Source organism: Glandiceps talaboti, chromosome 22, assembly GCF_964340395.1.
Source record: "Glandiceps talaboti chromosome 22, keGlaTala1.1, whole genome shotgun sequence".
NCBI lineage: Eukaryota > Metazoa > Hemichordata > Enteropneusta > Spengelidae > Glandiceps > Glandiceps talaboti.
The window spans coordinates 6,986,019-7,012,821 of NC_135570.1; the positions used below are offsets into that span (position 1 = coordinate 6,986,019).

General features: G+C 35.5%; 1 protein-coding gene across 1 annotated transcript in view; it reads left to right on the top strand.

Moving 5' to 3' along the window:
- LOC144452477 (cadherin-23-like) overlaps positions 1-26,803 on the top strand; it is a 53,192-nt gene that overhangs the window by 8,281 nt on the left and 18,108 nt on the right. The window contains exons 2-8 of the mRNA XM_078143575.1: positions 19,110-19,211; positions 20,033-20,092; positions 20,929-21,104; positions 21,622-21,684; positions 23,758-23,844; positions 26,116-26,229; positions 26,650-26,803. The exon at positions 26,650-26,803 is cut by the window's right edge and continues 54 nt beyond it. Of these exons, the coding sequence (XP_077999701.1) occupies positions 19,110-19,211; positions 20,033-20,092; positions 20,929-21,104; positions 21,622-21,684; positions 23,758-23,844; positions 26,116-26,229; positions 26,650-26,803 (756 nt within the window). The remainder of the gene's footprint in view (positions 1-19,109; positions 19,212-20,032; positions 20,093-20,928; positions 21,105-21,621; positions 21,685-23,757; positions 23,845-26,115; positions 26,230-26,649) is intronic.

The window sequence follows — 26,803 nt, forward strand, 5'->3', positions numbered from 1 at the left end:
GCAATTTTAGCGTTCGTTTTTTAGTTAAGTACAGATTACTTTACGTGTATTGTTTCTCATTGTACTGTGCCCGTCTGTGGCATGTATTTGTAAAGTTAGTGGTGTCTGAGGTATTAAATAACATATCGATTTTAGAACATTACTTGGTATGAGAAAGGAGGACAATTCTTTTGATGACATATAATACACTTGTTCTTCCCCATCTGTCATATGGACTGGAAGTATGGGGGCTGTACATATCAGTCTTACCTCAAAGATATACTAATCGTCCAAAAGAAAATTGCTCGCATAATTACCTTCAGTAGTTACAACACCCACTCTCCCCCCTTATTTAAACGCCTCCAAATACTAGATATATACAAGCAACGTGATTACCAAATAGGGATTTTTGTTCACGATGTGATCAATGGCAGAGTTCCGCCATACTTCTCAAATTTATTTTCCAAGATAGGTCACAGGCGACATAAGCGAAATGATTTAAGCATCCCAAAATACAAAAATAATTACGGTCAATTTAGCACAAAGTTCATTGGGGCCAAAATTTGGAACTCTATCCCTTCCAGAGACACTCGAAGTCGGAGTACGTTCAAAGCTAATTTCAAGAGCCATCTTCTTAGCCAGTATTAGTTGATGTATACCATTTTGTTCTTTCTTCAAAGATTTGTGAGTAATTTAGTTTCCGAATTTAGTTAAACACTTCTCCGGATTTGTGTGATATGTATGTTTTTGTTTTGTTTTGTTTTGCTTTATTGTTGTTTTTTTCTCTGAGGACAAAACTCGATTAGTTGCTTCGTCAACTATTTTTGCCCTCATTAAAATAAAGTATTATTAAAGTATTATTAATTGAATATTTCAGAATATTTTGTTATTCATAGGTCTGGCATAGGAAATAAGAACTGTTTAAAAAAAACGATCTCACCGCATTTGTATGTATGTATGTATGTATGTATGTATGTATGTATGTATGTATGTATGTATGTATGTATGTATGTATGTATGTATGTATGTGCGTGTGTGTGTAATTCAATAACTATCGACTCTATTTGTCATAAATACTCATTTTTATCACCTATTTATGATATTGTAAACCAATTTGCCCCTTTATATCAAGTGATCAGAATGTATTAATGATCTGAGAATTAGACATGGGTGACATTAAATATTCAAAAGGCACATGATTCAATCCCAGGTTTTCACATTAGTGTTATCTTAAGTAAAGCCAAGGATTGGAAAGAATCATTCCTTCGTTTAGGGCCAACTTTTGCCACAACTCTACCAAACAAGATTCTTCTCACACAAATTGTAATCCACGTCAGCATTTGAAGTACTTGAAATAGATTTATGTTTTCATTTCAATTGATGAGTCTTGAGAAAATAGTGAGGCAGACTGACAGACAGACAGACAGACAGACAGACAGACAGACAGATAGATAGATAGATACAGACAGACAGGCAGAAAGACAGACAGACAGACAGACAGACACACAGACACACACACAGAGACAGACAGACAGACAGACACACACACAGACACAGACAGACAGACAGGCACACAGGCACACAGGCACACAGGCACACATGCCAGCAGGCATAGACAGAAAAACAGACAGGCGGGCAGATAGACAGATAGATTGACAGACATATAGATAAAAACAAAACATGAGCATGCTTTCGGGAGCTAAAATACCAAAACTAATAACATTATGAAAAGTTCAATATTTGTTGTAATTAATCGTTAACCTCTCCCGACACAGGTCTCTTTTATTGACAGCCCTAATGTATATAATTGTCAGCAGCCTTCATCATTTGAAATATATTAAGATGATGATTGTCTATCGAATTCATGTTGCCTCTTTATCAGTACATATGTGACCTCGGGTCAACCTCAGACCAGTATATAACGGTCTGGGGGTAAATGAAGATGCAAGGAATTGCCCACTTTATAATTACTAATAATTTGTGTCTTTTTCCCATATCGAGTTGCATTTTAGCACAATTGTACAACTATGTTAAAATTCCACAAATAAATATATAGCAATATTCGTATTATATTAATAAAAAAAGAAACAAAATAGTAGCACAAACGAGTGACGCATGTCTGTCTAAAAGACTAATAATTATTATATACAAAGTATATGACAACCAAATTTGCAGGCTCACGTGACAAATAATGAAGTTGGCCCGTCGAATTTACAAAAAGCTTCAAAATTATGATTCGAGTAACCAGAAATAATACATTCATGGTTGCGCAATGGATAGTCATGACTCCTCAGTGCTTATGCCATGCAGTGAAACATCTCTCATGAATATTCATCTTTAAACAATGAATATATTATTACCGCTTACTCCCATGACGCAATGGCCCACAGCAAAGATACCCTATATTAAAGGCACAAGATCAATGTGATCTTTATTTGAAAGCGCAAGTAACTGTAGGTGATGTAAAAACCATGAAATAACTCTCCAGAACCCATAGTTTATGAAAATTATTATTTCTTGAGGTGGTGTTCCCTTTAAATACCCAGGCAAATAAGTGTACGATGTGTTGAAAAGATTAATTGTACTGTAACAGTTGTTGGAGACAGTTTCTACAATTAGGCTGCTTTCACAAAAACTTGTTGGGGGGGGGGACTTGAAAATATATGGATAGTGTGTGATACCTGAAAAAATGTTATGGGTTGTAGGGGGGGTACCTGAAAATAGATTGACATCATGACTTTTCACACATGGGAAAATAAGCTTTTAAAATGTTGGTCTTCCTTTTTTCAACAACAACAACAACAACAACAACAACAACAACAACAACAACAACAACAACAACAACAACAACAACAACAACAGCAGCAGCTACAAACAACAGTTGCTCACAAGTTAGTAAAATGAAAAACAAAAACAGTCAAATTTTAATTTTCTTTTAATAATAATAAACTGTTAATGTAATGATAAATTGAAATGGGCGAATTGAGTGGTACAGATTGTTTTTTGTCTGAAAATACCAGTGTCTTTCATGTACACTACTATCTACTGATACTTGGTTCATTTAATGTATGAAATTACCTTTACACTGTACTGAAAATATTCTTTGTGACATGACTGTGTTTTGGTTTGTTGTTATCATAATGATATGTAACTTTTTCATGTAAATTCTTACTAGTATTAAATGACAGACAAATATGACAGACAACATTTTACATTTGCAGCTCTTGGAAGTTAAAAAAAAAGAGTTGGAAAAGGTTCATCTCAGCCTGCCATCAAAATGTAAAAGATGCACCTGCACTAAAACATAATTGACAAGTATCAAAAACTTCTGTGCAAGGTATTTTTTCATCCTATAGATATGACTATAATTTTCAACATAAAGTTTTAATAACACATTCTTAATACATGTGTATTTCCTAAAATTAGCATATTGGCAACGTCTGCTACATGTGAAACAGAAGACAATATCTCACAAGCTGAGTTAACAGAGAAAAAGTAAAATAAGTCATTAGTCTCACTTTACTCTCCCTGGACAATATGTTATAAGTTGGGACAAATTAGGAGACGTCTACATCAGTGTCCCCTCATTGGAGACTATACAAATCATGATTTTGCTAGGGAGTTTAACAAATATACCTATATATCCCTAAAGTAGTAACATATTATGATCTAATTCAAACTCCCCAGCTTGAATACAATTGTGTAACAATTGCATATTCGGGCCACTCTTCTACAATTTCTTGCTTCATAAAATGTATTTCTCAAAATATTGTTTTATCGACACTCTTTGTAGCACCCTTTTACGGAATTTCATTTTTATTTCATAAGAATAGGCCCACCGGCCATCATTCGACAATAAAGATAATATTGGTGTCTTTCCACTGAGTAATATTAAGCAGACTTTGAATGAAAAAGGTTGGTCGAACGTACTTGTACGGAAGTACAACATTGGGAGTGCAGTCACGAACTGTATTTTACCGCCGTAAATGTCGGTTGTATTCTACGTAGTTTGAGGACGTGACAGTATTATTGCAGTGTTAGACTGACACCGTGATTGAGATGAAAGTGAGTTCACTAACGAACTGTATAATCTGTACATGTACTTTTAATAACGCCACAGACGCCGTTCGTTTTAGTAATTTAGAAAGCTGGTCATCACAGTGCAAGACGTCCGGTTGCTGGTTAAAGATGAACGTAGGTTAGAAGATGATAATTCGGAAACGGTTAATTAACCCATCACAAGTACTTTGACTGCTGTTGACTATCAAATGTAACTTCAGTTAATGCAGCAAAGGAAATGAAAATGTCAACATAAGAATACCATGATGAATTACATGTATTTAATTAATTAAAGCAAACACAAAACAGTACAAATGTTCAGGTACCTGTCATTTCAAATAATGATAGAATATCTTTTTTGCGTTTAAACGGAAATATTGAAAATTAACGGGGGCAATTTCTATGCACAGAGTCTTTATTTCCGGGTGCACACTTATTGTAATCATATGAATTCACCAATTCTATCTCATAAAGCATTTGCTGGTATATGCTTATCCATATTTGTGTGGTTTTCAGCATGCTAGAAAAATGAATTAGCGGTAAATATAACTAGCTATTATATTACCATAACAGACACGGAAATAGTATTCTCTAAAATATTTTGTGCCTTCTGGAATGAAAGAATGAAGTTCTAGTATCCTGTCCATCCAAACGAAAAAACTCCTTATTCTCTTCAGCTCAGATATACAAGTTTACGTTTCTCTTAAAAAGCTACAAAAACAAACTGATTAACAAAAAAACACCGTATATTACTGTCCAAATACGGGTATTTGTGCATGATAATCTGCCCAGCGTGAGAATGGCGGATAATGGCCTGATCGGAAGGCTCAAAGGTCCACACTTGGGTTGTAATATTTCTATTTACATGCCCAGTGAACTTTTATATGGTTAATATTTTATATCGATTTTTTGTATATGATTTTTCGTCTGGTACTGTAAGTAGATTGACAAAAGTTGAGAGCGTCTACTAAATATCGTAATTTATACGAGGTACGGTTTCCCATTATGTATTGCCCGTGGGCAATATGTACGTCTCCTGTCCGGTATGTAACCCGGATGTCCCTGTCTAAAATAATTGCTAGATGTGTACATTGAGGCATGTACTAATTGTGGCACACAACTATAGACTTGCAAATAATCAAGAACTGTTTATGTCAGTAACATAATGACTTCTTCAGCTGTGAATCACATGGTTGGTTGCGATTGTAATCTTTTTAGTTACCAACACGTAATTTTTAAATTAACTACATGTACACTGCACTGTAAAGTCAACAACAGGAAATTGTGAGCGAGTGTGGTACATGAAATGATATATTAACTAACATTCGTATAGCGTAGTCAGTTAAGTGCAATTGATCGTAGTTCCTTTCAGCCCTCCATAGACACGCCCGAACATAGATCTATTCCAGATTTCTACGAGTGTTGTCCCACTATCGTTTGGGTTTCTTTGCATCGATATCTTTGCTGTCAACAAGTTTTTAAAGTTTTTTTTTCTCAGTGTGAATCAGATATCTTGCCATTTTATTTGGTAAATTCAAACAGATTTTGGAGACTGAATTCGCAATCTTGTAAAACTAGTGGCAGTGCCCAAGGGCCAGTAAAAATTATTTGTGCCTATAGTATCTAAATTTAGGTCACGTGGTAACTAATTTACAACATGTGACTTGATCTAAGCCAATCACAGGAGGCTATAGAAAGCGATGGTATAATAAAAAAAAACTAGTGAACTGTGACACCAGCCAGTCCAAATATAATCTAGCTTGCTTCCCAATAACTAGTCTCGAACTGACTAGCTATGTTAATCACTTGATAGAGGCTTTAAATACAGGAAATACATCAGTTTATTACCTTATAAAACATCTAATCCCAAGAGCCCTTTACCGTAAATTGTCCAGTGTCGTGCTAATGAAGGTACACAAACGAACAAGCTTAAGTGTATATGCTATCGTTATGAAATTTAATGAGGTGTACATATGCTTATTAATTTTGGCATGGATAACTGCAGTAAGAGACAGTAGAATGTGGGTAGAATTTAGTGTTAATGATGTTACTAATGTCATAACAAATCTCATTCTCACAAGTAAAGGCTATTTACCTGCTAACGCAAATATTACTGCATTTATAATAATACAAATGAAACCTGCGACATATCTTCCTTATGCTAATGGAAAACTGATTAGTTTTAGTAAACATCATAGGAATATAAGTCATTTGCATAATTAATGATTTTCGGTATTTATTGTACATCTAAAGAATGCACACTTCATATTCCTTATACCTTATAGACTATTAGTACATACGTCAACAATAAGAAAGCGCAAGTGTCCAATAAAAGACTTTGATGTAACGTATAATCTTAATAATTCATTTGCATAATTGATGATTTTCGGAAATTAGGCCATATTTGAAGTATGTAGCTTCAACTTTCATATAGTTTGGTAAACTTAATTTGGTAACTATAAATTTAGAGAGCAGCATGTATGACAGTAATAGTTCATACGTTTGCATTTTGACAATGTATGTTTACAAGAATAAAAATCTGAAGGTTTCCCTTTACATAAGGCTCTCTCAAAATGGTGTTGTGTTGAAAGATAAAGTTGAGGTGCATGAATTGAGCAATCTGCACATTTTAGAAACTTAGATTTAGGAATATATATTCGAGTCTCTATTATACGCATGTCTACGTTTTGAAGGATGGGCTAATTCTACAGCATTCCAAGACAGGAGGGACATGTAGGAATGTGCGTTAGAGGTACAAATGTTTGCTCTCTTCCCGGTTTCTCCTATGTCAAGACTACGTACATCCCACTACTGGTAACCATGGTAATACTTAATGCAGGTGGTCATATAATTTAATGGCGTTGTCATTGGCCAAAGGCTTAGCTTGGTCCAAATTCGCCCTGCATAGTTGGGTTTGATTAAACATTAACCAATTACAGTCTGTACATACAAAGGGTGTTGCTAAGTTTGACCCTACCGAACAATTCAGGGTTCTGCTTCCACACTTGTGCACTACAGCTGGTGTTACAAGTAATGACTGTATTGAATTTTCGAATTTCTGAATTTAGATACTTGAAAAAAAACCTGTCTGAAGAAAAAGTGTTTACATGGATTTTAAACTGTATCAGTAAATCAAACTCTAGACTGACAACATGTAATTACTGCATTCCTTTGTTTGACATAAATGATAACTGATATTTCAACAAAAAAACCCAGAGTTCTCCAACATTTTATTGATTGCCTTACTTTTGATTGGTCATGCAATGAACGGGTCACGAAGTGGATTCGTGATTTTAACAGACATTGGCAAGCTACGAGATTAGTTATGTATAATTATAGCAAATCGATAAAAAGTCGGTTCTCAATTATCACGTCGTTGTTAAGTTGACAGGTTCTGGAAAATGCGGACGGCCTTTTCATCAGTAGTAACTACCGAGAATTTATAGGTATGTGAAAACTGAATACAACCATTGAACCCCCACCCCCTCCCCCTCAAATGTTATCATTAAACTTTGTTTGGTGCCAATAATAATGCCCCTCCCCCAACTCAGAATAAAATGAATTCAACTGATTAAATTGAATACATTTAGCAGGCAAACCGAAATGAGCGATACGTTGAATTATAAAAGAAAATTTTAATATTGCTATGTGTCTGTTATTGTACTATCAAACTTACTGAGGTAAAGTTGATACATTTTATGTGATTGTGTTTGAATTTGTTTTGTGTAATTCGTAGCTTGAAATATAATGTTGTATGTTATAATTGTTTTATAAATTAAAAATCCAAAATAAATACCTAATACTTATCCATATGGTCACTTTAACAAACATCGTGCAAAGTCTATGCTTTCTCTAGTTTGGTAGTATTTCTGTACCTGTAATGACTTTTCTACCTAGAGACTCGTAATGGTCTTTCTTTTGAAACAGGAAGAGAGCAAGTTTCGTAGCTAACGCCTTGTTAGATTAAATCAAGGTCCTATTAGATTAATAACGTTATATCGTATAACTATACATAACTGTGCAAGTAAATGACATCCTGGATTCTTGTGAATGACACGAGTTCAATGTGCTGTCGAGATAAGGTCTTAAATGTATTACATATCTGGAATGCGACATCTTGACTCAAAGTTTAATTATAATTTTTTTACATCTATCAACATAAATTCTCTCGAGACTGTAACTGATTCCCAGCATGATATTTCTTGTGATGGTTAACACGATGACCATGTACCATTAGTCATTCGGGACACGCGTTTTGCTATAGTATGGATGAATAATGAAAATATGACTTTTTTCATTAATTTTCACATTCGTTTAGGCTAGCTTCATGTAGTTTTGTGATAACTCCCTGCAGTAGTGCGATAACTCGGTAGCACGGTTTGATAATTCGTAGTTGTTGTGTGTTAACTTACTATGGCAGTGTGGTATCTCACTTTAGTAGTGTGATAACTCCCTGCAGTAGTGCGATAACTCGGTAGCACGGTTCGATAATTCACAGTCGTGGTGTGTTAACTTACTATGGCAGTGTGGTATCTCACTTCAGTAGTGTTGTCGTACTGTAATAATTCACAATAATAATGCGATAATGTGCCGTAGTAATGTTATAACTCACTTTATCGGTGTGATACCGGACTGTAACAGTGTGATAACTCTATGAAGTATAGTGTGATAACACTTGTACCGTTACAGGTACGTGTACATCATGACATATAGCATAGGTACGATTAATTTCAATAACGACCTTACAATGACATGTTACGGCGTATTTAACGATGTCTGCTGCAATGATGATGGAATTTGAAACAACATCAATAGTGCCGTGGCTGTTGGCGGCTTTATAGTATACTGCAAAAGGAGAGTTTATATCTTTTATTGAAGTGGCCACATAGATATAAGTATTTCTCATTTTGGGGGGATTTTTAATTCACAAAACAATTATATCATGGCTTCCTATTTGAAAACTCAATATGAAACAACATTTACTAAGTCTGTGTTTGTAACTCAATAAATTGCAAAAAGCTAAAATGTGTAAAAAGGTGTTATTATTGTACGTTTTATGTTACCAACGGTGGACAATTAGCTCTTTGAAGGTGCCAAAATATCTCCTTCCTATCTAACCACACCATGAAACTGATACATATTGATACAAACCAATCGTGAATGCCTCTGATTTAGGTCCACATTATGTTTTCAGCAGCTCTTGAAGTCTTTGAAAAAAATTAGTCTTAAGGTCCCTTACTATATCACTTGGACATAAACAAACTGATGAAAGCACTCTGATCTACATCAAAGGCACCCGCTATTGGTTTTATTAATATCATTACACGTCGGTTTAATAGTGTGATAAGGAGCAGGCGGCACCTTCAAATCCAGTTTGATCGTCTATTACAGATAAAAAACGACGTTGTGATCTGAGCGGCAGCAGTTGACAACTACTGCAAGGGTTGTATTTTGTCAGCAAATGGTACAGCGGTAAAATAAATACGTCGAATGCGGACAGAGTTAGTTGGCTCGAGTTTGGTGGTCATTTATCATTAGATATCTCAATTAAGACGTCTGAGCTGTGTTCGATCGCTAATAACACTGATCAACGGTTGCCATCTCCTAGATCATTCTTACTCCATCAACATTTAACTCATTTACGTTACCATGCGTGATGAGAATATTTTGTTAGTAAACGTGTTTAGCGAAGGAATGTTTGGCAAAGTACTGAGGCAGCGTCATTGCGCAAAAGGTAAACTTAACTGGGTGTGCTTTAAGCTTCGTTTCGAAATACAATCCGTGTTCTTTTTTCAAATGGAAGGCTTGTAATCGATTAAAATACGAGAAGAGTCTCTTGTGGATGCTATTTCAATTTGACTGCTCGGTTAGGTAATTAAATTTTTAAACGATCGCGACATGTACTAGGGGTCTGTGGCATATTAACATGAATGAGCGAAGAGGAAAAAAGAGTTGGGAAACAACACAACACAACACAACACAACACAACACAACACAACACAACACAACAAAACACAACACAACACAACACAACAAAACAAAACACAACACACATAGCACAACACAACACAACACAACACAACACAACACAACACAACACAACACAACACAACACAGAACTAAAGAATGCGACTGTATGACATGAGTATTCCCATACCAGCTAATCGTGACAAAAACCATTTTATCATAATACACACATATCACTGACAAAATGTCAGCTAGTTTCAAAAATCCGAATGTATATACTATTTGTAAAATTATGAAATACACACACTGTTACTGTCAGTGCAACAGTGCTGTCCATGTTAACTTAATCTTCAAGAACATACGTGGTAATGAGAGTGTATTCTTGCTAAAAATTATCTCAACTCTTTATAACTTACCCTCGCTGGAAATAAACACAGTTATCAGCGACAAAGCAAAATACAACACTGCCATTTGATCCATTGCTATACCCATGGTGATAAAGGCCGACAGTAAGCTGGCAGTGGGCTGTAACGTTCAGTTAAAATGAGCGCCTCGAATGAACTGAGTTCACCAAACGCAGGACTCAGCCCTGTTAGACGTTTACATTATAATAATGAAAATGATACGTCATCAAGTTATGAACACCAGATGGCGTCTATCACAACTACTATACTGTATCATCAATTGAAATGGCAGTTTTGCTGATAGCTACAACACCTTAGACATTCGCCGCAAAACGGCCAATCAGTCAAAACAAATAATAAGCTACAGCTATATTATAGCAACAATGACGTGTGGCGACTTCCTTTTTAGTGAGAAAATATTAAACTTTGTCCCATTCTTGTTTATTTATGTAAAGTCTGGATTGAATATGGTGCTATGCACTTATAATTAGTTAATTAGATGAGTTCAACACTTAAAAAAAAATTAATTTGATAAATCTTTCCCGTTTTTCGCCCGCCATGTATTTTGATTAGTTACTTAGCTTTTCAACATGGAACTTTTAACATTAAGGTAGAAGGGAACTCATTTCCGTGAAAATTCTTCAATTCTCTCCAACTTTACCATGTGAAAGTTTCTTCCTGATCCTTTTGAAAAAAACCTAAATAAATTTGTGGGTTCACCGTCTTATTTTCATGGAAATAATTCCTACACCCCCCCCCCCTACCCCAAAAATATTCGGCAGCCATATTGGATTCTAAAATGGTCTACTTATGAAGATAGTATGAGATGTATTTCAAAAATATGTATGGTGACACCTGACTTTTTTTCTTGATTTTAAGTGTGAATATGTTGGAGTTTTCTTGAATAAAGTATATACTAGTACTATGTTGAGGAAATGAAATGAAAAGTGGTGTATTTGGTTTCTAGCAATATATTATTGCTAGCATTTCTAAACGACAGTCAAGATGTCACACATTAAACAGATGCGTAGGTATACCTCTATTGTGTACTGTGATAATTACTTTAACCTTAGATATACACATTTGGTCCATTTTTCATTAACATTCATTGAGCTTGACGCTAAGTGACTCGATGTTGGATTGGATTAAAATAATTAGCCACACACACGATCAATCCATGTTTCATGACCAAATTGAATCTAAGGTACACAGTACACGGATTTTATTCAACCTACGTAACGTAATAATTGATGGAGTAGAATGTGGGATTTAGAAAGAGATCTCTATTTAAATGTTTAACATGCAGACTTTGATAGTCTGCCAAGTAGTAAATAAATGATCTTAGAGAAACAAACAATATGATTGAGGGCGCTGTACGTGTACGCAATCGGATCAATATGCCAAAGCGTTTAAGTATATGACTTAGAGATTATATTCGTCACAAGATTTTTCGGCTTCTTTCCACTCATCACAACTAATGTGTACGCAGTAATAAGGTGATTTTCATGGCATTCATATAAATGTGTAAAAGTTTACGTGAAATTTCTTGAACGCAATCACATTTGTTCAAACCGTCCTAATTACTAAATACTCAATTTTAATATTTGCTGATTAGTTTACGATCAACCTTAGATATATTTCACCTAGTTCACTTAGATGCATTTTAGGCAGTTCACTACAATATAGAACGAAGGTTCAAACAGTAGTAAGAAATGATAGGGAGATACAAATATTTTTTTCGATTTGATAAGAAAAAATGAGTGAAAAAAAATAGTAAATGGGTTCGAATATGGCCACAAGGCCTAAACGTCAGAATCCCCAGACGCTGATATGGAGTGTACAGAATATCAATACGATGGCCTAATTGTATAGTGAGTCACTAGAAAAACATCTCTTGGCCTTGGAGTAAGGGTTTTGAGGGCAAAATCCCAAGAGCAACTTAACATAGGACTTTATGTTATGTTAAACACAATGCAAAGATGGCATGCTACCGGCAACCTCGAAATATTCCCCAAAGTACAGTAAATATCTTATGAGAAAATTTCTATAACATGCTTTTACCCATAATAATCACAACAATCAAGGCAGAATGTAGAGTACAACGATGCTACATGAGCACAAAGTTCAAAGGTTACTCACGGCGGTTCACCCTATAAAGTCAAAAGTATACTCGTCTATAACTACGATCAGCTCATGATATGGACGTTTTAAATTGCAGTGCGCCCCCAAATTCTTACTAATACATTACTTCGTTTTTTCTGCATGATATACTGTTGTTGGTTTAACCACATTATATACAGCCTATAGCTGTAATCCTTCTGGCTTTATAGTGTACAAATAAAGAAGAACGTGTAGATATTTATTTTTTGTTTGTAATGTTACCGTGACAACAACATCGTACGAACCACCTGTTGATTGTATTTACCCCTCAAGGCCTTTTATATTGTAAAACATTAAAACTGTCAAAACTGAATAGGAATGTGTTATTTATGCTGACCTCTTAATGTTCACAATTCTCCAAACTTGCCTAACAACCATGTTTGACAACAGATATTTCACTCACATACGAATTATCAAATTGGCCGCTAATAAATTTCAAGACAATTGCGACAGCCGCGACACTTTGGTATTTGGATAGTCGAGGACAAATAATAAATGGCAGGATATAATTGTACAAAAATAAATATGACCACAATGTAACGTCAACAATCCTTAGTTGTTATCAAATTTGAAGGGTTTGACATTTTCGTCCGCATTCCTAAACTGAGCGGTAGCTTTGATAAATTCAAGCGGCAATATGAATGAGGACTGGGTATTTATTTTGGATTTTTAAAAAAAAATTATTAAACAATTTTATCATGGCTTCCTACTTGAAAAATCAATGTGACACATTGACAAAGTTTGTGTTTGTCACTCAGTACATTGCAAAAAGGCTAAAAAAAATGTGTAAAAAAGGTTTGTCATTGTACGTACAATAACAAACATTTAAGATTAGTAAATATAACACATTTATTAATCTTTTGATATGTTTTGAGTTCCAAACAAGGGCTTGGCAAAGGTTTCAAGTAGACAGCCATGATCAAATTGATGGTGAACATAAGTTCCCTGTTCCCTGTATCTCAAATGTAAACTAACTTCCAATAGTCAATGTTCGAGAATAGCGCCCAATTTGTCCCAAGTAAGGGAACACAAGCAGTACCCAGTCATGGACTAGCAGGGATTCAAGCGAAGTATACATGTAGAATGGTAGGAAAGATCAATAAAGTGATTGATTGATTGATTGATTGATTGATACACTCAAATGGACGTGCATCAAAAAGTGTCGAAGTGCGCTGTCATACTAAATAACAAATTGGTTTGTTTACACAATAAACAATATTACTTTATAATACGCCAGTGTTTTGTACTCATTTATTACAGATATGGCTTATGAGATATAATTAACATAATTTTCACTACCACAGCAGAAACGCAAACAGACAGAAACGGCAACAACGTCATTAGGCGTATAAAAAAATCGAAACAATAATTCATGAACAAACAGTGACACGTTTATAGAAAACAAACATTGTATAAGTACAGCAAAGTAGGAGTTATTTTTATCATGTATGTGTCAAGTAGTGACACTGTCTCGTCGTGTACCGGGGCACAGTGAATAAATAGCATGTTCACTATGTATAGATTTAAGAAAAGTATATTAAATCAGGAATGAAATCGAATATAAATCGATGGTTTATACATAACTCAAATGTCTCGACCACTGATGAATGCATTTTCATATGGTGTAATGCCATACTCCAGTGTCATGCTTTACGCCGATTATTCAATGTTATGCGGCCAACCCTATTCTGTGTTTGATAAGTTTATTTACTCTTGGCCTGGCCCATTGTGGGGCGTTTCTTCCCTGCTTCAGCTGATCACGCTGAATGTCACGTAAGCCACATTATATAAATATGACTATATTATCAATTATATTTCGACGGTGTACAGACATTAGAATTGCTACTAACCATCTTGTGGCAGTTAGGTGTCAACCAAAATGACATTCTCTGTAGAGACACTTCGTTCATGCGTGTCACTTTGCAAACCAAACACATAATGTTTAACTGCGTCATAAGCAATAAATCACAGTACCCTACCTTAGTCAATAAGTTTGCCTTAAAACTGAACTGACAACCTCACTGTTTGGTTGACAGCATGAACAATAGCAGGACAAAAACGTCAATGAGCAGGACTTTATCTAAATCAAACAATTTGTTAAACAATTTGTATAGATAAAGCCTACGATCATATAATATATGACATTGACACAACATACACTTGTCTGTAATTTTGGCTTTGGGTTATTGGTAGCCATATCTGTGGGGGATTGGTTTGTAAGAGAGAGAGAGGAAGAAGTGCCCGAAGGTCTCTTACAAGCAAGTTACTACTGAACTTTATTCAACTATAACTAAGGGTTACATCACGTGCACGATTATTCAACCACAGAAATGGTCGCATGATCAGGGAATGGCATTTATGATTATTATCTTTTTCACCGCGAGATCATTTTAGACTTCATCACGCCTCCATTAAATTCGTTTTTGTCTTGTTGGTAGTTTGATGTAGTTTGAAAGATTGTAATATATTCGGCACAAATTCAAGTCACGACCAAAAATGTTTACGTCGCTAAGGAATAAATTTTAACAGCTAACGCTATAAATCGCCGTAAAGAAATACCACTTTGTTCTCGTCATTTTTATGTTTTAATTGATAACACACCTCTAGAACAAATACCAAAATGTCATGGTTGTCGCAATTTTCTTTTTATTTATTGGCAGACAACTCGATACTCATTATAGTGATGCAGTTAATCATGATGTAATTAAATTGGAACCAAACATGGTGACGACAAAAAAATACCTAATTAGAAAATTAGTGTGTTGATAATTTTTAAGGGAATCAACAGGTGGTTGTGAGCACCCGTTGCTATGGTTCCATTAAGCCGCGTTACTAACAACATGTACATTGCCTTGAAGCTGAGTCCACGACAGTGCGTTATTTATTGACCAGATATTTAATATATGTCAATGTCATTGTGATAATATGACAACTTGTGATAACATTCAAAAAATGACAAATGTCGACGTCAATGAGGGTTGTTAAAGGAACGAACCAAATGGTAAAAACAGCTAAAAAATATTTGTAAAAATGAAAATACTCAAATATCACCATGGTATGTGGCCGAACGTTTATTTTACACCAACCCATATCTTTGATTAAAACTTGTTCTTGTGTCAGCCAGATTGACACGTGGTAAATATTTGCCTACGTATTCAACAGACGAAACAAGAGGGTTATCTCCCTGCATTGGCAAGAGGTGAAAGATTACACGGCCAAATTGCCGACTGACTGACTGACCGACTGACTGACAGACAGACTGGCTATACAATTACATGTACCTATTAAATGTATCATTCTATACTCAAGTGTTGGTAGTTGATGTATACTTCCTCTCTAAGTAGTCCAACTGTAGCTGTAGTCAATGCACAAAATATCGTTAAGTTACAGATTATGAATTTGAGGGCATCAGTAGACGAGATGGACGTGCGAAAATAAAAAAAATGTCTGGATATTGGCAATAGTTTAGTAGCGTTAGTCCTTCAAGTCTACATGTAGGCTAGTCACTAGCTAGCATCTGATCCACATTAATGTTTGTCAGTTGTTCGCCTAGTCTTTGTTTGTTTATGTCTGATTAGAGATCCTTGCGACACCGTTGATGATTTCATCGTCTCGGTTTTGATAGTATAGAGGCTATATCCATTGGGTTTGAATCTGGATCGGTTTTGATGATTAGAGCTCACCTGGATACGGCGAAAGGCTATTATCGTTATTCATAAAGCGTGTGGAAAAAAGTCAAAGTGAAATTCAGTCTACCGTAACCTTATTTGTTTGAGGCAAGTCTATTTTGGAACGTATGTGCTAACTAATTGACACTTCACTAAGTTGTCTTGCATTATATTTTCGGTCCAATTTGTAAGTTGTGTTTCATATCCTTCATGACTGAAGTAACTGGTAACTGTAACCTGAGTCACGCCTTAAACATATTACGATTTGTTTGCGTTGGGGCTTAGCCACCATGATGTCAGTAACCTATCGTCTGAATTTGTGTAACGTTTTCTGTCATATGATCTCTGCTGTTAGACCGACAGCATGGAGGTCAACTATGTAGCCTGGGGTCAAACGGTGTTGCGGTATAGTAGGGCTGTATAGATGTGAGAGTGGCGAGCATTATTGTCATTGTGTATGACAGGTTTACCTGGATATGACCTTGTACAGTATATAGTTTTACAATAGTAATATCTTATCAGCTGTTATTTTAATTTAATCATTAACTTTACCCGATGAAAGTCAAACAAGCACCACTGTTAGTATTGTTTAACTGTAAGGCGTCTGTTCGCGGTGACTCAGGAACGTGTTTGGTGTCGAAGTAGGAGTACAGTGCCGCGACCCACTTACGTTGTCGATGGGCTCCTGGCTATAGTGTGGTCTGATTTTAGAGAGAATTTCATATGTTGTCTTAGATTTGTGCTATAACCACCAGTAAAAACACACCAAGGTCACTTGGTTACTACTGTAACACTGGTAACAATTCGTCCATATTGCGCCAGGGCTGGTAAACTCAGTGAAGCCAAGCGAAATGGGAAGCTGTCAAAAAAAGTCTCCACGGTAAGTGAATACTAAATGTCTAGGAGTACCATGAACATTAATCTCGATGAGTCCAGATATTCTGAGCACAAGTCAACGTGTTATATTACTGTAAGGTGTGACGTGTAGTCTTATAATATCAACAACTATGTCGATTATGGATGCCATTAATTCTTGCTTTCGTTTCTTTGGGAAATATTTGAATTTCCTGTTACTTATTTTATGTGACTCTGAGTTCAGTACATACATAGTCTTGCTTGCAAACACAGTGTATAGACACCCATTTCTCCTGGAGAGGGGGGGGGGACATTGCCGGGACCCAGATTCGTCTTACTCCGTCTGCAAGCAGGCTCGACTAAAGTGCTCTTCATATTGTTCAACACACGTATATTATATTGATTTCCTCCTTGATGTAAAACTAGTTCCGTGTACGCGTCAGTGATGTCAGAATTCCGCTTCTATTCACTTTACCTTTTGTCTGTTAGAAAATGAGAGCTACGCATGCAATAAGGAAATTTGAGGAGGTTTTATGTCGGACATGTTAGGGGAACTAAAAGGTTCTTAACGGTGGATCCAGGAAGGGGGTGGGGGTTGAAACTTTGATATACTTTTGTCCACCGTTGGCGTTTTATTGTGTGTGTCACACATTATAAATATAATGACATCGTGTGTATTTTGTTTATCCGGTGAACACTTTAAAAACTTAGAAATACAACATTCCTAACACAATTTGAAACGTCAAAACCGTGGAGATACACTGACTCAGAGAATGACAACTCGCCAGAGAAACTCGGACCCGAATGCATGTGAACTTATGATTAAATTCATAAAGAAAGTACAAGTAAAGTGTAGAATATCATTTAAAGTGTTCCCCTGTGAAGATTCTGAGTATTTCCGTTGATGAAATCCTTCTTTTTCCATTTTACCCTAAATTTGTGAGCGTTTGGGTGTACGAAGAAAATGTGAAGTGGGAATATATGTAGGTACTAGAGTACCTGGGTCATGTACATTATGTTAATATATCTTTTGGAATCAAACAGACAGACAGCCTGACAGGCAGGCAAACAGATTGACAGGCAGGCAAACAGACTGATAGGCAGGCAAACAAACATACAGACATACAGACAGGCAGGCAGGCAGACAGGCAGACAGGCAAGCAGGCAGGCAAGCAGGTAGGCAGGTAGGTAGGCAGACAGGCAGACAGGCAGACAGGCGCTAGACAGGCAGGCAGGCAGACAGGCAGATCAACTGGCAATTAGTTTGAAATGGACTAACGACCTCAGAACTTTGTTTCCTAACGAGATTGGCCGAGAAGATTTTGTTTGAAAAAGGCAAATCGTGTCTTCAACGACGTTTGTGTCACATTTTAAACAAAAATACTTGCATGTGCTTTTTCCTGTAGCAATTCTGGAACACATGTTGCTTCATACAGTATTCGATTGGGTTTGCAGCTGGGTGAGAATATACTTTTGAATGTTCTAAATATTTTGAAGAAATGACACTGCATGAGTGAAGTATCTTTTAATCAAAAACCGATGTGTATCAGTCGCATGGATTGGATTGAATGTGTACTTGCATATAGAGATAGTCATATAAATTATAGAGATCAAAAACGAATGAGTTATCGAATTTCTATAGTCATAGTTTTTTTCTATTTAACTCCCAGGTGATTTGAAATTATTTTATTGGTACAAAGTCTATTCCGGGGCAAATTTGTCTAAATAGAAAAATGACAGTGATTTGCGTTAACTATTTTTTATTTCAATATACAGATATATCACATCAATATGTTGCTTATTGTAATCATGATAACCAAGAAACTAGTATTCAATTTTTTTGTACGTTTTTCATCAAATATTGACAATATGAGACAAAACATTTAACCTTTTCTTTTAAAAATGCAATGTTTCTTGTTGGATTTATATGCACACACAAATGAAAGTAAAGAATACATGTTATCATGTTGTATTGACCTAAAAAATATTGTAATTTGATTTATTTTTGATTATTCAGGTGCTCATAAACACAATAGTAAGCGTCATACATGTTCTCCTATTCCAGGTTATTTGATATTTGTTTTGGTTTACCTCAATGACAAAGTAGAAGGTCAAGGAGGTGAGTTTTACTTTTTCTTGATGGATGAGATGTCTTGAATATATTATTTGAGGAACAAAAAAACATAAAAAAACCACAAAAACAACAACACAACAACAAAAGCAAATGGAAAACAAAACACATACAAACAAAAATGTCGCGACCGGTTTCCTTGACAACCCAAATATCTGTGATGTTGTAGTGTTGTCATATATGGTTCCGATATCTTTTATTTGAGTAAGTTAGTCATTTCTAATAATACTATACTATTTCGTGAACCTCTTGTCTTTTTTTTAAATTTTTACTAGCATTCAAATCACTTTGTTTCGAATATCTATTTCAAAACCAGACACATCCCTCTGCGCATGCTTTCTTACACTTATTTGTCAGTAGTTACAACACATCTATCTCATGTTACTTTAACAAGGCTACAAACTATATCGATGATGATAATGCTCAACTTATTGTAGTATACAATAGTACCAAAGCCATTGTCTCTACCATAACATGTACTACTACCACTACCTTTGTCGGTACCATGTCTTCGCCGCCGCCGCCGCCACCACCACCACCACCACCACCACCACCACCACCACTACCAGCTACTACTACCACCACCACCAGCAGCAGCAGCAGCATCACCACAATCGTCACTACGACGATCACCACCGGGACCATCACCACCACCACCACCACCACCACCACCACCACCATCATCACCATCATCATCATTGTCATCGTCATCGTCATCGTCATCGTCATCGTCATCATCATCATCATCATCATCATCGTCAAATAAAATGTCAAACTCAAAAAGTTTTTCTCTTTTGTCATTGCTTTAGATTGTACTTTCGTTGATGCACCCACGGATCGCACATCAAGTTACGAAGAGCAAGAAAGTGGTAAGATAATCTCAACAATACTGTGTTTCCAAATGTGTAGTGCTCTTGAGGCCACTTGACATGTGTGGCAGTGTTACTAATGCCAAGACTAAGTACAGAACCTATTTTTATTTCGATTAAGCCGCGGTCAGAATTTACATCGGGGAGGGGGGGGGGGGGTGGGGAGAAAATACTTGGTCATCTTTTTTTCGCAGATTCCCCCTTCAAGCTTTCAAAAATATCATGCCCCCCCCCTGAAATGAACCCAAACATTTCCGTAGTCCTCCAGGATATACACTGATATAAGACATTTTCAAATGTACACGGTAAACGACTGCTCCTGAAGTTTAATTTGGTTCAAATCATGAGCTAACTATTTCGTAGTCCCCTTTCAGACCATCAGAATTTTCATGACTCCTTCTTCGAACACCAAAAGTTTTTAATGACCCTTCCCCATCCCCCCGTAAATTCTGACCACAGCCTTAGATCGACATGACAGCTGGTTATAGGTAGTCTTTGCGCAAAAGTGGTGAAGTCCAATCAGGCTCTTTTATTAGTATTCCTACATGTGATATAAAATAATGAGGCTTTCTGTTGTCTTGTAGAAGCAGTATTGAAATCTTCCTAAACTGTTCATTTATAGGAACAAATACTTCCAATTCAATCTTTGAACTTTGAAAGGACGCCTGTAGTGTAAGATACAGTGGTTCATCATGCTTCATTTATCTCTTGCCGAACACAATACACTTTTTTTCGTGATTATGTACAAGAGTGTCTGAACATAGTCTGGTGTCAATGTTACATAGTATGTGACAAAAACATCGATGATGATTCATGTATTATGTATCTTTAAACAGGTACTCCAATATATACCATCGATGTGATTGGTGATATCGGTACTGGGACACCACCTACTGGAATACAGTTAGAAATATTTCAATGTGGTGAAGGTCCAACTCCAAGTAATGAATGTGGTAACTTGTTTAAAATTGTTGATAAACAGCTGCAGTGGGGCAGAAGATATGACTTAGAGGTACATCGTCATCTTTTGAAATTTAAGAGTCCTTGTATACGATGATCTACAGTTATCACTGAAACATTACAAGAAAGGTCAATAAGTACAGAGGGTCAACCAAAGACAGATGGCACATAAATATATCAATAGTTCAGAACTGGAGTCATAAATACTGAAAAGTTAAACACTTTGGATTTACGACAGTGTATATGGACATTTTCATACATGGATGGGGACAAGCTATTATAAGCAGTTTGAGATTATCTATGGTCGTTGATTTTAAGAATGCCTGAAGAGATTTTGACCATGACGAAGTTGTTTTTGTATCGTTTCTCCGTTTCATTTTGACCTGTGCTTGCTCGATATTTTATTATTACCATGTAGATTTCATAAATAAATAAATAAATAAATAAATAAATAAATAAATAAATTTAAAAAAATGAAATTCCAACCTACCTACCCTATTTTCTGAAATCATGTTATTGGAAACAACCCTCTAATTTTTTTTGCCTTATTCTTTCTATTTTTAATACAGACTGAAACTTGTGATGACTATTACGTCATCGTATTCATGTGTACTCATACAGGTCAACCAACTGTAAGTATTTTACATGTATTATTTTGTTCACAAAGCTGCAAACGCAAAAACATTGGCAGAGAAGCCATTATCCTCAACAGTACTATGCATCGTGCAAATATAATGATAATTGATAAATTTGGCTTAGAATGTCTCTGCCGTATATTGGGACGACGCATTATGTTTAGTGTCACACCTTCAAATTCTGAAACAATATCCTCAGTAAGCTCCTCACTTTTTGAACTTCCCATGATGCTGCCTTACAGCAGGTCTCTCAACTATTTCCCTCACCCTCATATCTATGGCATGCTCAAACTGATTTCAACCAAACCTAGCACTAATGTAACATACTATGTGAGACATTTGCACGTCACTTTGTTTTGTGACTAAATCAAATATGGCTGAATGGCGGAACATTTGTTGTTAAATTTCACAATATGCATCATAATTTTGTAGATGTAATACATAGTGACTCCACTGAAATGTCTACACCCATATTATCAAATATGAGCTTACTATTAATACCTTGACCTTTGACCTTTAAAACCTCCAAGTTCAAAAAGTCAAGTTGAGGTTATCTTCATAGCTTTTTGAATAAAACATTTCAAGGGATAATATTGTAATCATGGCGGGTTTGACTATGTCAAGCATATATGCAAATCATAAGAGCAGTGTTGCTGTTACAAGTAGATTTACTTGTATCAGTACTAATGTAGTGTATAGCATTAAATGCCAGAAATGTGTTTTTTGTATAAAGGTTCGACTGTGATCGTTGGTGATCGTTTCCTGGAACATCTCCGTCTCACGAGACAAAATAATTGTAACTATTCCGTATCTGTGCATTTTATTACTAACAATCAAAGTGTATCAGATATGTCTATTTCAGGAATTTGTAAGGTTTCTGGTGATGAGGATCGATTGAGGTTGAAGGAGGAGGATATCATTTTCCATCTAGGAAAGTTGGAACTCCATGGAATTAATATATTATTTACATTATTCCTTAATAACTAACTACGTTTATTCTATCTTTTAGGCGTGTTCTATAGAGTTCTCAGTTCATGAGCGTGATTTGTAGATCTTTCTTCGCATATTTTAGCGTTTATTAGAACTTGCTATGTTTCGTTCTATGTCATAGCACATAGATATAATGTCAGGTGGTAACCTCCTTACATCTTGCCTTGCTGGTATCCTTTGTTAAAGAATATTGATTTAAAACGTCAGAATTGAATTTATTTACCAGGACTGTTTTACTCATTACTTTTGCTCTCCTATGCAAATCACTTAATTATGTGACCTTGACCTGTACAGCAAAATGTTGGCCATATTTGTGATGTAAAGCCCATTTTGAATTATATCTCCAAATGTTTGATACGTATGGACACCACTCAGGTGTCTACCCTCACATTATGAATGGTAAGCTTTCTCATGAGACTATGACCTTTGACCCTAACACACATTTGCAAGGTGAAATGACCGAAATGTTTCTTTCTACATTAACTCATAAGTTGAATACACAAAGACTCCATTTACATGTCTATACCCCAAGGGTTAGCTTTCTTTTTTATTCATTGACCTTTGACCTCCACATTCAAGGTCAAATAGCAAATTGGTCAATAAATTATGAAGTTTTGTATCTTGAGACACCATTCAGGTTTGCACAATAACTTTGCCATAAGCACACAAGTTGGGGAGTATGTCTTCGATTGAAGGCTTGTGAAATAGTAATTTTCAGATGTTTTAGCAAAATTTACGGAATCAAAATAGCAAAAATCAAAATTATGATATTGGCTCATGACATGTACAAATATAATCCTATCTGTGTGTGTTACACGAGGATATGGCTTTTCATGGTTTTATATAGAACATACAATATAATCATATTGCAGTTGATAATTGATAGGATATCGCCATTCATTACCAACCATTATCATCACTGCTGTTATCACCATTATCATTAATCCATTCCATTGAATGTAATCGTATATTTATTTAACATATTTACAAAATGAAATATTCCATGCAGTCAGTATTCAAGAAGCTAGTGGTAATTTCAGCCAGGCAAATTTAATTATTGTTTTGGTTTTTCTTTTGCAGTACTTTGAAATAGAACTCATCATTCTCGATAAAAATGAATATGTGCCAGTGTTTGCACGTACGCCATACAATGAAAATTTAATTGAGGTAAGAACACTTATATTTTGACGGAGAACCCTTTGAAATACATGCAAAGAATGTTTTAATATATATCATTTGAGGCTACTGTCTTCTTAGGAAAGCTTTCATTGGTAAGTATCGAATCACGTGACCCATAACAAGTCTTCATCGAAGAGATAGTTGCCATTAACGTTTTAGCTTACTTAATTCGTGTACATAATATTAGATCTGATATAGGTATTAGATTTTGTAATATATAAATATGTAACAGTTGCCATTATTTCGTGTCATAATTTTTTCTTACAGTTTACCGAGATTGGTTCCGCGGTTTATGATTTTTCTCAATTTCCAGCTACCGATGATGACTGTCAATGCAACGCCGGTAATGGGCAGATCTTTTATAGAATAGTCGAGGTATAACTTGTTTACTTACTCTTGACCATCAAAGCGCCATTGCGTAAAATTATCAAAGCAAAGAATGTGCTTACCTAAGTAAACAAATCAGACTGTGATCAGAATTTACATGTAATAACAAAAACATCCACCAGATTTGAACCGAAACTTGTTTCTGTAAGGTGTAATTTATTTACTTACAGGCTACTACTATTGTAAGAATTAGGCTTTCGCACAGCCCCCTGCCTACTCTGAATTGTCAATATTTGACATTAGCTTCGATCTAACAGCTGTTAGTAGCGACTGAGTTCAGAAATCGATCGTCCCAGTAAATCCCTTTTACATGACATGATGTGCCCTCATCAATAAAATACGTCTTCACAACAGATCTGTGATACGGCTAAGTGTGATAACAATAGGCAACCATAGCAACTATCATATCCTCGATCACTTCTTTTCACCTTAAAACTACGAACATACTGGAAGAGATTCATTATATTGTACAAGTGTATAAATTACGTTAATGCGTCCTACTGATTGGACGAGAGTTCAATCTAGCCGTGGTAAAATATTGATATACTAGTACTATAGTGGTAAAACAGGCCCCTGCACTTTACTAGAAGGTTAACGTGGAAACCAATAAAGGAGAGTGTATTTAGACAACACGAACAATTTGGGGTTATAACAAATAAATACATTAAAAAATCCAAATTGAAGTTTATTTTAGAACTGCCCTATTGGAATATTTGGCAAATTGCTGTCATTTTTTGTCGTCTGCTTCATTAAATCAAAACATGAAAATAGTGGTGTAGTATCTACCCATTTTACGTAGGAGCTCGAGCGACAGGTAACTTTATGGTTTGACATCATTTTGAATTTTGGCCAAATAATAAAGTCAAAGCGAGGGTTTTTAGAAGTTTAAGGAGAGAAAACTACAGAAAATGAAAGAAACTCAAGATCACAAACATGTCGATACACAGTCCAAAATGTACACAACCAGTGGTGAAAATTGCATTTCGATCACTTACATATTTCTAAACTTCAGTCCCCAAACAGTAAAATTCTAATTTTCGCTACACAGAATGATAATTTAAAAGTATGGGTCTGTAACTCGCCTCTTTGTGAAAATTTGATGAAACAGCAAATTTAAAAACAAAACAAAAAACAAACGTGTACCCTGCTTAATTCAGCAGGAGTCGAAACGCGACACATGAATTATGTACTTTATTAATACAACAAAATAAAGCTAGTCTTTATTCACTCACAAATAAATTAACACAACATCAACGTAAAAGCATGTCAGATGTTATTTTCGAAAGTGTGGGATACACAATTTAAAGTCTCCTTCTTTGAACCATTTGTTTTATCAGAGTTCCCACATTTAAGCAATAAACGATAGTTTTCACTCAAATATACGCGCTTGTGTGTTGCCATCGTAACTACGATCAGGGACGTTATGATTTCTGGCAAGTTTGTCGTAGAGGGCGTCATTAAAAAATATTTCGCTAGTTTGAAGAAATAATAGGTTGTCCCACAAAAATAGCCTGTGTGGCCTAACTGTCTACTGAGCACTGCGCCACGTGCGTTGGGGTGAGATAAACCTTACTTACTCGGTGCAAATGCGTGAAATGCCTATAGTATACAGAGAGCTAGCCTGCACATAGCTTAGTGCCATGCCCTCTATGATTTTTAATTCCAAAATAGACCAAGTCCACAAAGTTTGACTTCAGTAATACAAATAACTGAAGTATGGCAAGTTTATCCTGTGTGATATTTCCAAACCAAACAGTGCCAAGTTACACAAATAGCATCTATTAATATATATCAGTAAGAATTTTCCACGGAATTTATTGCAAATTTTGTGTATTATATCAATTTTTGATAAATCTGTTTGTGTTATTTCAGGATGCCGGAGATGATATGTTTGAGTTTCAAAGTATAAATACACCAATCATACTTCTGAAATCACCACTAGATTATGAGATCAACCAAAGATTCAGTGCTACAATAAGGGCAACTGTAAGTATTAGGTCGAGAGGTCTTTCTGTAACAAAATGTAATTGTTAATTAATTAGTTAATTCGCTAAAGGCATGTGCTTGTAAACATTGATTATTCGACGCACACAATGACAGGAAAACATCCACACACACATATCTGTCTATATCATCACTTTTGTATTGTATTGTATTTTATTGTATTGTACTGTACTGTACTGCAAGCAGAATTGCACAAAGATATATATATACATGTGTGTGTGTGTTTGTTTGTTTGTTTGTTTGTTTGTTTGTTTAATAGTCCTGACATCCTCTTATGTATAAAATTTGTTCTTTTCCATTTAACATTACATAGTTATTATGATTGTTAAAATACATGCATGACCAAAGATTTTTTCCCATCAATGCAAATGTGTCATACGTGTCTCCATCTTATCGGTTTAGGATTGTGATGGCACTGGTCTAAATAGTACAACTCAATTTTATGGGAACATCGTCGACGGTGATGATATGCGACCTATTTTCAAAAACGTCGTCTATTATGCAAATATCACAGAAGAACGTAATAATGGAACAGTAGAAATCTTTCCCCATATAG